At 44.5% G+C, this 16,087-nt stretch overlaps 2 protein-coding genes across 2 annotated transcripts in view; both read right to left on the bottom strand.

Annotated features, from left to right (window-relative positions):
* Positions 1–10,867, bottom strand: part of CMTM8 (CKLF like MARVEL transmembrane domain containing 8) — a 35,122-nt gene extending 24,255 nt beyond the window's left edge. Inside the window, exon 1 of the mRNA XM_083706120.1 lies at positions 10,454–10,867. Coding sequence (XP_083562246.1) covers positions 10,454–10,642 — 189 coding nt within the window. The 5' untranslated portion in view covers positions 10,643–10,867. The remainder of the gene's footprint in view (positions 1–10,453) is intronic.
* STT3B (STT3 oligosaccharyltransferase complex catalytic subunit B) overlaps positions 1–16,087 on the bottom strand; it is a 259,595-nt gene that overhangs the window by 52,685 nt on the left and 190,823 nt on the right. The gene's annotated exons all lie outside the window — the stretch shown is intronic.

The following is a 16,087-nucleotide window of genomic DNA, read 5'->3' as shown; positions in this document are numbered from 1 at the left end:
CCCAATATGCTACATGAACACTGTGATCCTTTCAAACTACTCCAAAACTGCTCCAGAAATTCCTATGGCTTCTGAGATCTTACCAAGCATTGAAACAAAAGACAGTACATAGTCATATCACCTCTGAAACTCTACTTCTTCACGTAATCTTATAAGGAGAACATAAATGCCAACCTGTAACTAACTTAAAAGAATTTGGCTTCATTAATCACTTGTGAGTGATGAAGTGAGTTTTGACTGGTCTCAACAATGGCACTTTCTAAAGGAGGGCCATTACCTCCCAGAGATTATCTTGCTCTGCAAATATTTGCCGCTACAGCCCTTTTCCGTTGGACAAAGAGACAAGCCAATGGGTTTTGCACAATGTGTCTGGTCATGTCTGATGATAACCAGATTCTAGAAATAAATCCCCAACAAGCTCATTAAAGTATTGTGTGACTCACTGCACATTGTCTGGTTTGATCATTTCCAACAGGTGAAAGAATCAACGACTTCTTGCTCTTAGACATTTCTACTATTAAGAGAAAGGGAAAATAACCTTTAGACATGCATCAATTGATATAATCTGTAATGGCAATTTGTCCTTATAAAAATGGGGGTGGCAGGCGGAGGGCAGCCCCCTATTTCTGCCCCCACCTTCTCTCTCAATCCCTATCTCACCATTTTCATCCCGCCTTGCCACCCCAGCAAAACTACCCTTCCACCCCTTTTATATAAAATATCATGGGGTTAACAGCTGATATTTTATATCCTTGTCCTTAGTGCTCTAAATAATACTTTGACACATCTGCTACTAACTCTAGGGTTACTAGGTCCTCTGGTCTCACTTTGTAATAACATTTTGCTCCCTATCCCATCATTCTTCCATGCAGACGATCTGCTGACTGAGGGCAAGACTTTAGTGTGTTTAATGAAGTGGGCTATGGCACATGAAAGCCCATCCTACAAGATTTTTAAAAAATAAAATAAAATAAAATAAAATGTCTAGGTGTCAAAAGTCTTCCTGTGCTTTTGTTGCATATCATAAATGTTAGCCACTGGAATAATGAATTTGTATCAAGTTGTTGTTGTAGAGCAACATTGCCTTACGACAGATCAAACAACCAAATAAAGTTTCGTAAGGATATTATACTATACATCAATATCAGATTACATGTCAATAATCTTGGCTGCTCACCCACTGAGTGGGGTGGAGGAGTTGCTGGATAGGTGAAAGAGTTGGAGCACACAGCCCATGATGCTATTTTGCATTCGTATGTACAAATTTATATGCATAGATATCTCTGGTACCTACACATTTAATGCATAGGTGGATGGCTGGAATCTCACAAACTGTGCACTTTGAAGCAGTTTGTTTAATTATTATTATTATTATTATTATTATTATTATTATTTGCATGTATTAAAAATTTGTAAGTACAAATTTATATGCATAGGCACCTATGCATAAATAATTTAATGCAAAGGTGGATGGCTTGAATCTAATAAAAACTGTGCAATTGCAGCTAATAATAATAATAATAACAATAATGGCACAGAAGGGCCAAGAGATCTGGCCACTTTAAAAGTCTCATGCTTATGAGTATCTCTAAAGAGGTAGATAAGTTTTACCTTTGGTTAAAATGTCTTGACTAATCAGCAGACAGGAATTCAGAAACGTCATTCTCAGGGATCAAGACAAGGAGCAACTTTGTGAGATTTGTAACCCTAACTGCTGTACAATTCCCTTGACTGAGCAAGTTATGCACCCAGTTATACAAGCACAGTTATACGTAGCAACATGTTTTGCGGTTATATGTCCTTTAATAATTAAACTAGTCATTCACAATTATGTGGCACCGATTGTTCAACAGAAGGCCTGAGGCGGGCAGACAATCACAGGTGCCGATTCACAAAATGTATTAAGAACAACTGTTCATTTATTTCTGCTGTCTGTCTCTATGGTCTCAGTCATGCGTATCAAAGGATGGATTATCCATCACACTAACTGACATTTGCTAGTTTCAGTTATAGCAGCCTCTACCTGCATATGACGGAAGCCGAAAACTAAATAGGAAGAATACTTTAAGACTACACATTTACTTAGCAGCAGGGCTTCTTTTTTCAGCCGAAACTCACTGGAACTGAGTTCCCGTACCTCTCAGGTGGGCGCCATTGCTATTATAAGAGAACAAGGGAGGCATTCATGTTGAGCTTCAGCACCTCTTTTTCCAGAAAAATAGCACTGATTAGGAGTAAATCTCACTGAACACACTGGGGCTTACCTTTAAGTAAGCTTGCATAGGTGGGCGCTGCAAGTCAGGGGTTGTACACACACACACACACACACACACACACACACACACACACACTTTTTTTAAAAGACCAGAGAATTTCCTCCATATGAGCACTGAGTACACATCGCTGTCTTGGTGTTTTTTGTTGCATTAGCCCTTCATTCAATCCAAATGTGAACTACAGTCATTCTTTGTCAATCTCTCCATCATTTTCTTGATGTGCTGGGCTCATTCCATGTCTCACCTTTCATTTTTTTTCCTGTTTTTGACACCACCAACCTCCCACTTTTATCACACACCCCACCCAAAAAACACACCAAAAAACCAGCCCACAATAATGAACAGCAAATTATATTTCTCAAGGAAACATATTGGACACTTGTAGGCCTGTCAGGAGACAGAGTTTAAAAGAATGGTACATTTTCAAAGCAACCTAACATGTATGCACACATACACACACAAACACAACATGGAACATGCTCACACAGAGTTCTGATTATTCATTATGAAGAAAAGATAGTAACAATGTAACTTCTTTTAAAAGACCGGCCCAATAGCCATCTTGTTAAGAAAAGAAACAAACAACTCACCCAAAATTTACAGATCTGCTACCTTCTGAAATTTGACTACACTGGGAATTTTATCTGAACAGGAAGAGTAGGTGCTAAGTCAAATATTCACAGAGTACTTTGCTCCCCTCCCTACTTTTAGTGTATATAAAACAAAGATTTCAAAAATGAAGTGACCTTAAGTGTATAGGACAGATGCAATCAGGAGGTCGATGTCCTCAACACTCTGTTGCTAGATCTTCTTGGAAAGATTTTACTTCTTAAAATCTGCAGTTCACATTCAGCGATAAAACTGGTTTGGGGGTGAAACACTAGTATGGCTAAAACACTAGTCTCACTGCTGGAAGAGCTGCAGCTATTTGCTCTTTTGGGCCAAGTGAAGTAGTTCAGTTGCCCTCCCGCATCCCCCTTGGTAAAGGTAAAGGGACCCCTGACCATTAGGTCCAGTCGTGGCCAACTCTGGGGTTGCGGCGCTCATCTCGCTTTACTGGCCGAGGGAGCCGCCGTACAGCTTCTGGGTCATGTGGCCAGCATGACTAAGCCACTTCTGTCAAACCAGAGCAGCGCACGGAAATGCTGTTTACCTTTCCGTCGGAGCGGTACCTATTTACCGTATCTACTTGCACTTTGAAGTGCTTTCGAACTGCTAGGTTGGCAAGAGCAGGGACCAAGCAACAGGAGCTCACCCCGTTGCGATGATTCGAACAGCCGACCTTCTGATCGGCAAGCCATAGGCTCTGTGGTTTAACCCACAGCACCACCCGTGTCTCCACAGTGCACCCCCTTGAGAGGTCCACAAAAACCAGATAGGCCAGGATTTGCAAAAGGCACATGATTTCACCCAAAATGCCATTACAGTGGTACCTTGGGTTACATACACTTCAGGTTACAGACTCCACTAACCCAGAAATAGTACCTCGGGTTAAGAACTTTGCTTCAGGATGAGAACAGAAATCGCACGGCGGTGGCGTGGCGGGAGGCCCTATTAGCTAAAGTGGTACTTCAGGTTAAGAACAGTTTCAGGTTAAGAACGAAGCTCTGGAACAAATTAAGTACGTAACCAGAGGTACCACTGTAAATATTTCCCCTTTTGAGATAAGAAGAAAAATTCATCTTAAAATTCCACATTAATAAGGGTAGCAGTGGAACTCCAGTGCAATCTTTGGCAAGAAATTAGTCAAAGCTTCAGCTTTATCCTGCATCAATTCTACAGTCAGGTTTTGGTAGCCTCTGAACATTCAGCTTACTAGTAAAACGTGTGTCCTCTCAAACTTCCTGTACAGAAAGTAAACACATGGACCACATCCTTGGCAACCTGAATGTTCTGCAACAGGATCTGTAACAGCTTGGAAGTGTCTCATCATTTAAACATAAGATTACTGGAAAGACAAACATAATGCCTACTTCCCTTTGGGCTTCACTATAAGGCACTATTTTAAAGGTGTACTTGACAAGGAAGACACACAGCCCTGGCTATGAATTCCATGTTGAAGTACTCTTGCAGTCCACTTGGTATGAAAAGTTGGACTGGCCTGACCTAGAGGAATGCTGTTGCTGAAGGTAGCTTGGTGTATGGTTCCATCCTTTACAAGAGATAGGCAATAACTGCAAGAGAGAGCATAGGGAAGGTGACCACAAACACTGGCATGGAATCATAGAATTGTAGAGTTGGGAGGGACCACGAGGGCTATCTAGTCCAACCCCCTGCAATGCCAGATTCCCCCCCAACTTGTGACTCAAACCCATGATCCTGAGTCACATGATCTATCAACTGAGCTGTCTCAAAATTTCAGAGCAACTGTCCCTCTTAACTCTCTGTGACTATTTTCTATTTTGCTGCAAGGAATCAAATGTGTGTTGTTATTATTATTATTTGTTGTTGCCGTAATTATCATGGAGAATCTTTACCCATCCATTTCTTATGATTTCCTTTCAAGCAGCTATGCAAAATAACCAAATCAGCGAAGATGAGACTCCTGCTCCAAAAGAATCCCACAGACTTAAATCAAAATATTGCAAACAATTCCTATATATTGCAGCCATTAGGTGCTGTAAATATGAATAATAACTACCTGCAAACAACAACAACAGTTTTATGAAAGAAGAGCAAAGCAACTTTGAGAATTCAGCCGCAAGTTAGGAGAACACTTTGAAGGAGAGTGCTTTGGGGAATACAAAACAACAAAGCTTGGTATCTGAACTATTTTAAACTATTTTAAAGGTGTACAGTGGTGCCTCGCTAGACGAAATTAATCCGTTCCGCGATTCTCTTCGTCTAGCGGTTTTTTCGTCTTGCGAAGCAAGCCCATTGACAGCTTAGCGGATTAGTGCTAGAGCTGTCAAGCGGCTTCCAGCGATCAGCTGTTAAGCGGCTTATCAGCGGAACAGCTGACAAGCGGCTTAGAGGCTTAGGAAAAGGGCAAAAAAAGCAAAAAAAAACCGCTGGGGGACGCAAGATTTTTTCGTCTTGTGAAGCAACCCCATAGGGAAATTCGTTTTGCGAAGCACCTCCAAAACAGAAAAACCCTTTCGTCTAGCGGGTTTTTCGTCTTGCGAGGCGTTCGTCTTGCGGGGCACCACTGTACTTGACAAGGAAGACACACACACACACACACACACACACACACACGGCTATGAATACTCCTTACAGCTAATAGCACATATTACAGTGCAATCCATGGGATGCGGGTGGCGCTGTGGGTTAAACTACAGAGCCTAGGGCTTGCCGATCAGAAGGTTGGCGGTTCGAATCCCCATGACGGGGTGAGCTCCCTTTGCTCAGTCCCTGCTCCTGCCAACCTAGCAGTTCGAAAGCACATCAAAGTGCAAGTAGATAAATAGGTACCGCTCTGCCGGGAAGGTAAACGGCGTTTCCGTGCGCTGCTCTGGTTCGCCAGAAGTGGCTTGGTCATGCTGGCCACATGACCCGGAAGCTGTACGGTGGCTCCCTCGGCCAATAAAGCGAGATGAGCGCCACAACCCCAGAGTCGGCCACGACTGGACCTAATGGTCAGGGGTCCCTTTACCTTTACCTTTACAGTGCAATCTGGTTCATGGCTAAAGGTAAAGGGACCCCTGACTATTAGGTCATGGCTACTTATTCCCTGGTTGTGTGGCATAAGAACTGCAGCTTTAGTCAACATTTTGTAACATAGTTCTTCACCTGTCCTATTCCCAAAGTTCTAAAATGCCTCTGTTTCCTATCAGGACACTTTTGTTTCAGAAGACATGAGGAAGTGAGTTGAGCCGTTCACCAATCCGTTGTTTTATCTGCAAAGCCAACAGCAGCTTTCTACCCCCAAGGCATCAAGGTATATGTGATCAAGCAAACAGCCTATTTACATCATCAAAGCCAAACAGTCAAGTAGAACAATTCATAAAAGGTATAAAGGAGGAGTTGCAAAAAAAAGAGAGAGGAGCAGAACAAAGGGTTTTAGATCCCCTAATCATTAACCACTTAAAATTAATTTGTGCTAGGGGTGAGCACCCAAAACCCACATAGCACTCTTTATAATGAGCTGAAGCACCAACGGTCAAGATCATAGCAGGAATGTTTCCGACTTTATATTTACACAGCCTGACTTAACTAGCTTATGGATCGCTGTTTGCAAATAACAGCATTTTCTACTATTTTGAATATTTCTGTTTTGCGTAGCGAGATGTCAGAAGTATATGCTGAAAACATTCGAACAAAAAGCACTCTGGTCTCTCTAATAACTTTCAGGAACTTTGGCAGAACGCAGCACTGAAGGCGTGGCAGCTAATAAGTGTGGCAGGAGAGAGAGAGAGCTACCTCTTGAGTACACTATGGAACAGGCTTTAGAAGAGAGGCTCTGAATGTGTAAATAACCTGTTCAACAAAGGCCCAGGACAAAAACAAAACAGAACAGTTACAGTTATTCCTTGATCTATGTGGGCAGATCTTCAGTCTCACACGGCGTTCCCATAAAGTAACATTTCCCCCGCAGGAAGATTCTTGATACCATTGCAGATAAATTTAAATGCCTTTATTTATTCTAAAGAAATAAAACACTGGGCTTTAAACAGCCCTTTTCCCATGCCATCAGGCATGCCGAAACCAAATCAAAAGTTATTCTGCCTTCAACGTGGTCCTCAAAAAAGATACTGTGCTTCAACCTTTTGCACCACTACCGGTAAAGGTAACGGGACCCCTGGCCATTAGGTCCAGTCACGGCCGACTCTGGGATTGCGGCGCTCATCTCACTTTATTGGCCGAGGGAGCCGGCATACAGCTTCCGGGTCATGTGGCCACCATGACTAAGCCGCTTCTGGCGAACCAGAGCAGCGCACGGAAATGCCGTTTACCTTCCCGCTGGAGCAGTACCTATTTATTTACTTGCACTGTGACATGCTTTCGAACTGCTAGGTTGGCAGGAGCTGGGACCGAGCAAAGGGAGCTCACCCCATCACGGGGATTCGAACAGCCAACTTTCTGATTGGCAAGTCCTAGGCTCTGTGGTTTAACCCACAGCGCCACCCGTGACCCTCTCAACTACCGGTACTTTAATGCAAAACAAAACCAGGTTAAGAACAGTTTCAGGTTAAGAACAGACCTCCAGAACAAATTAAGTTCTTAACACGAGGTACCACTGTATTATAGGCAATTTGACTTAAAATATGTAGTGCCTCAGAACACAACTCCCGCGTCAAAGGTGAGTTGCCTGTACAGTGGTACCTTAGTTTAAGAACAGCTTAGTTTATAAACAACTTGGAATAAGAATGCTGCAAACCCAGAAGTAGGTGTTGTGGTTTGTGAATTTTGCCTTGGAAGCAGAACATGTTGAGTGTGTTCCATTTGTAAATTGAGGCCCCCCACTGCTATGGGAAAGTACGCCTTGGTTTAAGAATGCTTTGGTTTAAGAATGAACTTCCGGAACGGATTAAGTTTGTAAACCAAGGTACCACTGTATTACAATTTAAAAACCTTTCTATTGTTGGGTTGTGCTTCAGGCTACCTGCTCAATACAGAAAGGCAGCGTATAAATATTATTCTTTTAAAAAAAATTAAAGAAAAGATGGGTAACATAAACACCTGCTGCTGTAGTCTACTTCCAATTCACTATACTATACTAAGGTAAAAGGTAATGGACTCCTGGATGGTTATGTCCAGTCAAAGGCAACTATGGGGTTGCGGCGCTCATCTCACTTTCAGGCCGAGAGAGTCGGTGTTTGTCCACAGCATACTGTGTCATGTGGCCAGTGTGACTAAACCGCTTCTGGTGCAACGGGACATTGTGACAGTAACCAGAGTGTACGGAAATGCGATTTACCTTCTCACTGAAGCAGTACCTATTTATCTACTTGCACTGGTGTGCTTTCAAACTGCTACGTTGGCAGGAGCTGGGGCAGAGTAACGGGAGCTCACCCTGTTGCAGGGAGTTGAACCGCCGACCTTCCAGTCGCCAAGCCCAAGAAGCTCAGTGGATTATACCACAGTATAGTATATAAGGTATATAAGGGACGTGGGTGGTGCTGTGGGTTAAAGCACAGAGCCTAGGACTTGCCGATCAGAAGGTCAGCTGTTCGAATCCCCGCGACGGGGTGAGCTCCCGTTGCTTGGTCCCTGCACCTGCCAACCAAGCAGTTTGAAAGCACGAAGTGCAAGTAGATAAATAGGTACTGCTCCGGCGGGAAGGCAAATGGCGTTTCCATGCGCTGCTCTGGTTCACCAGAAGTGGCTTAGTCATGCTGGCCACATGACCCGGAAGCTGTACGCCAGCTCCCTCGGCCAATAAAGCAAGATGAGCACCACAACCCCTGAGTCGTCCGCAACTGGTCCTAACGGTCAGGGGTACTTTTACCTTCACCTTTTATAGTATAATACTATACTACACACTTTGATGATGGGAGTTGTTCAAGACACCCTAACCCATCTCTGCGCTCTCCTACAGCGCACATTCTTGGGAGTGGATATCTAGGCTGTTAGGCACATTCCACGGCAGTTTTCTTCCTCTTCACTACCAAAGGCTTAACAGAATGCCATTCTGACTATAGGTACTGAAGTGCTTACAGGAGATAAAAGAGGGTTGTGAATGTGCCCAGCCAGCCCAGCTTGAGTTATTCAGGATTCACCTGACACCAGGATTCTAATCTCTCCTCAGGTGACCTATTAAGGGCAACAATAACCTGTCCAGCCTACAACCACTTTAGCGCCTCCATTTCAACAAAGCAAAAAAACCCAAACAACCAGAGGAAATGGCCCCAAGGAGCTTCCGAAAAAGCCTATTATTCAGATAGCTGGAAAAAAGGAGCCCCCCCCCCCCTACTCCAGGGCATAGGTTCTTTGTCTAACTCTCTGCTGTCCAAGTGATCTGTTAAGCTCGAATGAATTTGCAACAAGCTGGGAGAGATGTGTTAAGAAGCCAGTGGAGAACAAAGCTCAGGTAAGAAACAGAAATGGAGAGAGGAAACTGTTCTTTGGCAGATTTGAAAGCAACCGTCAGTATTACTCCTGTATCTTCCAGATCTCTCCTAACAAAATAAAGGAATTGAGGTCCCTTAGCAGTTAAAATGATCTTAATGCATGACTCCCTCTCCTTCTTCCACCCCTGTTTTCTTCTTCCCTTTAGGGGGTTGCTCACAGCATGGAGTTACAATGAAGAACCGCCCAGGGAGTCGTATCCTATTTCCACGTCGCAAATGGTATCTCCAAAGGAGCGTTACACCTGTTCAGTTACATCTAAATCAGTTCTTATTAATTGGTGCAGGGTTTTTGACTAGCTTACCATGCTCAAGTCTTGGCACTTTTAAAGCAATGGGCATGCCTCTGAGCATGTATAAAGTCATTTTCTTCTCTCTTCCCCCATCCACTACAAGTCACACACATGGATAGCTCAGTCGGCTGAGCATGAAACTATAAATCTCAGGGTTATGGGTTCAAGCCCCACATTGGGCGAAAAGAATTCTGTGTTGCAGGGGGTTGGACTAGATGACCCTCGGAGATCCCTTCCCACTCAGATTCTATGAAATATTCCAAGTCCAAGGGAAGTGCACGGATGGATCTCTCTCCCTTGCACCCCAGCTTTATTTTATAAACACATCCTGTTCCAAAACACTTCGGGGGCAGAGCCAATTCCAAGCGAGAGAGGCTTCAGATATTTGATTTTATTGCATTTTTTACTTTACACCTGCCCTGGGAACTGAACCCTTGTGCCTGGGGGCGGGGGAAGAGCTATGCATTGGCTAGAAGAATGAAGTGGCAACATCAGGAAGCATTTGTAACAGGAGCGGAAACCTAATTATATTTAAAAAAAAAACGTATTAAATTTAATAATTTGGACAGTTTTGTTAAAATTTGGAAAGCTAATAAAAATATTTTTTTAAAAAGAGAGAGAGAGAAATGCACTGGCGAGGGGGATGTGGGCAAGAGCGGAAATCGCAACCGTGTCTACTCGGAAGTAAGCGCTATTGAACTCAATGGGGCTCCCTCCCGGATAAACGGGGAGGTCCGGGTTGTGATCGGTCCCAGCGAGCGCGGGATGTGGCGGCGGCGGCGGCGGCGGCGGCGGCAGCTTCTCCTGCGCAGCGCACGTTTCCTGGGGAGCAAGCGAGACGCGCTGCTGCTCCTCCTCAGTTTGGGCTACTTACAATCTCGGCCACCATGAGGATCCCGGGCAGCGTCCTCAGGAACTCTCGGTCGTAGGCGAGCGTGCTGGAAGCGGACGACCAGTTGGCCGTGAAGGAGCTGCTGGCGGTGGTGGTGACGGTGTGCGAGCGCGAGCGCTCCTGCGCCGGGTGGCGGTGCGGCTCGTGGTTCGGCTGCTGCTGCTGCTCCATCGTCGCTTCGGCTCCCGGAGGAGGGCCGACGCCCCAGCCAGGGCGCCTCCGCTCCCCGCAAAGTCAGGCCAGACTCGGTGCTGCCCGCCTGAGGCGAACTGCGCGCGGCGAAGGCGGCGCAACAGCCCGAGGGACGAAGCGCCTGAGGGGGAAGCGGCGGCTTTTGTGCGGCGCCTGTGAGGAAGCCCGTCGCCGGGACTCCAGGGGGCAGAGCTAAGGAGCCGGGCGCGCGGGGAGGGGGCGAGGCCTGAGGCTGCAGCCGGGTCCCTGGAGGGGGGCGCGGGGCGCGCGGGCTGGCTGGGGAGAAGGGAAGGAGGCACGCGGTAGCGCGCGCGCGCCAAGCCCTGAAGTGGCGTCCTCTGCTCCCTCTTCGCCTCAGGTTTTTGCCCCCGATTACTAGGGGGCGAGTTCCCTTATGGAATATTTTGAAACCCCCCGCCCCGCCAAAAAAAAAAAAAAAAAGTTGATATGCATTGCCCCCCTAGGTAGTCGAAATCTTGCAAATGGCCTCCTTTTTAAAAGCCGGGTCCCCCAATTTTTTTTTATTGATTTTCGACATTTATCACAAAAATGACATAACAAACACACAAAGTAAAACACATTACACTACACTAAACACAAAGAAAAATTGTTTCTTCAAATTCCTGATTAAACCCTGTGGATGCCCCCCTAATCTTGCAAATGGTCTCCTTTTTAAAATAAATTTATTTATTTGATTTATTTTCAGATTAAAATTTGATAGTCACATATCCAGCATGCCACATAAAAAACAAGATTCCAAAGAATGGTGTGGACTTCCCTCTTCCTCTTGGTGGGTCCAATTGTTAATCGTTTCCTCCTACATCTTTTATGGTAGTCCAAAATCTTTTTACCTCTTCAAAATTTGCCATTAAACAACAAGTGACATTACAACCTTACTAACGACTTTTAACTGTTTACAATGGTTGTTAAGATGTTACAATTTTTCCCCATTCCTTATTAAAATTTTGTTCTTTCTGATTTCTGATTCTTCTGATCATTTTGGCCATTTCGGCATAATCCATCAATTGATCTGCCTTTCTTCTCTGGTAGGGACTTTATCATCTTTCCATCTCAGGGCCAAAAACATCCTCGCAGCTGTGGTCACATACATAAATAATATTTTTTGCTCCTTTGGGATTTGGCACCTAGAATTCCTGAAAGAAATGCTTCGGGGTTTTGTGTTTTTTTAAGAATATGTTATTTTAAACATTTTTTCCAGCTCATTATATATCATTTCCCAAAATTGTTTTACTACCTTACATTCCCACCACATATGACAAAAGGTGCCTTCTTTTTCCTTACATTTCCAGCATGCATTTGACCCCGTTTTATCCATTTTTGCTAATTTACCAGGAGTTAAATACCAACGGTACGTCATTTTCATATAATTTTCTTTCAACGTGTAATTTAAAATGCACAGCATGTTACCTGCAAATGATCTCCTAATACGTTTTTGATTTTTACCAACCCAACAATTTTAACTCACTAATTTTATTACACAATATTATTTTGATCCGTTTTGAGGGGCCCCTGAAAGGCATGGGGCCCATAGGCCGATGCCTACTCTGCCTCTTTGGTAATCTGGCACTGCCTGCCACCCCCACCCCATATTTTATTCAAGTTGGCACCCCTGGCCTTACGTGGCAGGAAATGCTGCCCTGAGCCTGTCAGTTAAAGAGCTGCTTAGGCTGCAGATATTGACTGAGAGCCAGTGTGATGTAGTGGTTAAGAGCGATAGACTCGTAATCTGGGGAACTGGGTTCGCGTCCTCCCTCCTACACATGCAGCTGCTGGGTGACCTTGGGCCAGTCACCCTTCTCTGAAGTCTCTCAGCCTCACTCACCTCACAGAGTGCTTGTTGTGGGAGAGGAAGGGAAAAGGAGATTGTTAGCCGCTTTGAGACTCCTTAAGGGGAATGAAAGGTGGGATATCAAGTCCAAACTACTCCTCCTCCTCCTCCTCCTCCTCCTCTTCTTCTTCTTCAATGGGACTTGCTTCTGGGGGGACATGAAGGCCGCACTCCTATGCGCACACCACCCAGGAGTAAAGTCCCACTGAGGCCAGTTGGCATTACTTCAAAGTAAAACGAAGAAACATTAAAATGTATAGATTTGGAAGGGACCATGGGGGGTCACCAAGTCCAATCCCCGATGAACCTACAACCCTGAAACTGAGAGCCTTGTGCTCTACTGGCTGAGCTTACAGAACCTCCCTGTAATGAGCAAAACCAAGCAAATATAAATATTATTTTTAAAGGGGCTTTTTTTTTCCAGACGGAGCTCAGCTCCGCCACCTCTTAGATGGGCACCATTACCATTCTAAGAGAACAAGGGAGATGAGCTCCAACACCTTGCTTTGTTTTTCTAGAAAAAAAGCACTGGTTAAAAAGCAGCGTGTTTCAGATGTGCAGACGCCATGCATGAGTTTGCGCAGTTTAGCATGTGCTAGGGAAAGCAAGAATGTCTAGATGTACTTGCAAAGTGCCTATTTTTGGTGACAGGTTAAAAGAATAACACAGCTGCTTCTCAGTGCCGTGTTTAAGTTTTACTTGGTTAATAGTACAATTCTGTATGCCCCCCCTGACTTCAATGGGATTTGTTTCTAGCTAACCCCTCATTTGGGCTATGGGTGTGCTTCATGCCACTCTAGTGATTCTGGCAGCGGCAACCTTTTTTTAAAGAAGTGCACACAATTCGGGGGTGGGCAGAGCACATCATCCTGATCTAGACACAGTACATAATTTTATTTGTACACCGCCTTTCCATAGTTAAAACAATTCTCAAGGCAGATTACAACATGAGTATTTTTTTTGCATAATTACAAACTTACCTAAAGTACTCATAAGCAATAAATAAAACAGCCAAAAGTACACAACCACATTAAACAATTTCCACATAATCATAATCTAAAGATCTGAACAATTTAAAAAATGGCAGCAACTCCGCTCCCCCCAAACAACACCCCAGCCCAAGAATCTGTTCAGCAACCTCAGCTTTTGTAGCTGGAGTCAGTCAGAGCCCAACCCTCCCAGGCCAGGTGGGAAAAGGCCTGCAAGGCAGGGAGCAGTTCTTGATCTTCCTGGTCATAAGATTGAGCATTTGATTAGCTCAGAGGTGGCAATTATCCCCCACCCCTCCTTGCTGTCTGCCTATGTGCTGATGACATCTGGTGTGCGCATGTGAGAGTGTGTGCATGATTGTAGAACAACCCGATCCACTTCTGGGTCAGCCAAGGATTAATGCAGCACTTGCTTGGAGAACACTAACCACTTCTCATTTTTAGGAAACTGCAGCCCTTTTTTATCAGATTGTATTCGTTTAAAAGAATCTGAACCATTTCGAACCTATTTAGTTTCTTTCTTTTGAAAGGTAGGTTGCACATTTCAATAGAGTGGTACCTCGGGTTACATACGCTTCAGGTTACATACGCTTCAGGTTACACACTCTGCTAACCCAGAAATAGTGCTTCAGGTTAAGAACTTTGCTTCAGGATGAGAACAGAAATTGTGCTCCGGCGGCACGGCAGCAGCAGGAGGCCCCATTAGCTAAAGTGGTGCTTCAGGGTAAGAACAGTTTCAGGTTAAGAACGGACCTCTGGAACGAATTAAGTACTTAACCCGAGGTACCACTGTATAAGAAACTGGAGCACGTCACTGGCTTTTTAACATGCAAGTTTGAATAGTAAAGGAGCACCCACATGCAAAACGACAACTGCAGACGTCATCATGTTTTGCATGAAAAACGCACTTCCAAAGCCAGCAAAATAACAGTACGTGCACGGCACACATGGTGGGAGAGAGTAAATGGCAAGGGCTGACTACCCAGGAGGATTTCTGGTCGCAAGATTGCCCTGGCAAAGTTAATATGAATAACCAAGGCTTCTTACTGATGTGGCAAATGCATTTTATAATTGTGGCAATTTTCGCACGGGGATGCTGTCAGGCAAATGTGAAACATAAGGCAGCATGGAGTCTGCATAAAAGCGTTGATCTACAATTACATCTCAGGGCTAATCTACATTTAGTAACAAGCAGACACACACAGTACAGTCCTCCAGGGATTTACAATTTTGGAATACAGATAGAGGTCTGCATGGCTGTCAGTTTTATCGCACCAGGTCCCCTTTGCTTATTGGGAGCTGGCATATGATGAGGGAGGGTTAACACCTAGCTTTCTCCCTGCCCGTATTAATTGTCTGTGCGCGTGGAGTCTTTAATGTGTGGATGGGCGTGCTGAACATGGTTTTTCCTTGCCGGCATTCTGAAGTGGTACAGTGCTCCCGAGAGAGCTATGCCACATGCTTTTTTCTAAATGTGTAGAGCCTGGCCTCAGTTTTGAAACCATTGGCAGGTGGAGACTGTTTTATTCCGATAGGCTTTTGGGAACTGACTGGTTTGCTTGTTTTTTAAGGAAAGGGCTTTTCGTAGTGTGTGTGTGTGTGATTTTTACTGCGTTTTAATGGATTTGTTTTATGTTTTAATCCTATTACCGTTTAATTCCTTTTTGTTTCTGTATGTTTTATGCATTTTATCTACATTGTTTTGAGTAAGCCGCCTTGAGTCTGGGGAAAAGGCGGGCTATAATAACAATAACAATTATATTATTAGTTACAGATAGGTAGCCGTGTTGGTCTGCCATAGTCAAAACAAAAAAATTCCTTCCAGTAGCACCTTAAAGACCAACTAAGTCAGTTCTTGGTATGAGGAAGGAATTATATTATTAATAATTATTATTTACTGTTGTAAGAAGGGGGTTATATTTCTTTGTGGCTGCTGCTTTTACATCTTCACCATACCAGACTTCCTTTCTGGACTTTTATATCTACATAGGAATCTGTGTTGCATAGGCCAACTATGCTTAAAGTTGGATCATTGCAACACTGGAAGGCATAGATGATAGATGATGCAGTGAGAACCTACCCATAGGCCTGTTGGGGCTTCTGCATCAACATGGCATGTGCATGTTGTCGATGCCAAGGGCCTAAGGTCGATAGGTGTGATCCTCCTCCATGCATACATGAGCACAGAAGTTAAGATTCTGTAATAATAATAATTTATTATTTATACCCCGCCCATCTGGCTGAGTTTCCCCAGCCACTCTGGGCGGCTTCCAATCGAGTGTTAAAAACAATACAGCATCAAATATTAAAAACTTCCCTAAACAGGGCTGCCTTCAGGTGTCTTTCAAAGATAAGATAGCTACTTATTTCCTTCACATCTGAAGGGAGGGCGTTCCACAGGGCGGGCGCCACTACCAAGAAGGCCCTCTTTCTGGTTCCCTGTAACCTCACTTCTCGCAATGAGGGAACCGCCAGAAGGCCCGTGGCGCTGGATTTCAGTGTCCGGGCTGAACGATGGACCAGGGGTCAGCAACCTAAGGCCCATGGGCCACAAGCGGCCCATGGGGGTTGTTTAACTGGCCCATG

This window comes from Podarcis gaigeae, assembly GCF_964106915.1.
Source record: "Podarcis gaigeae genome assembly, chromosome: 12".
In the NCBI taxonomy this organism is placed as follows: domain Eukaryota; kingdom Metazoa; phylum Chordata; class Lepidosauria; order Squamata; family Lacertidae; genus Podarcis; species Podarcis gaigeae.
The sequence above is the reverse complement of the archived record's forward strand: the minus strand, read 5'-3'. Positions and strand labels throughout refer to the sequence as shown.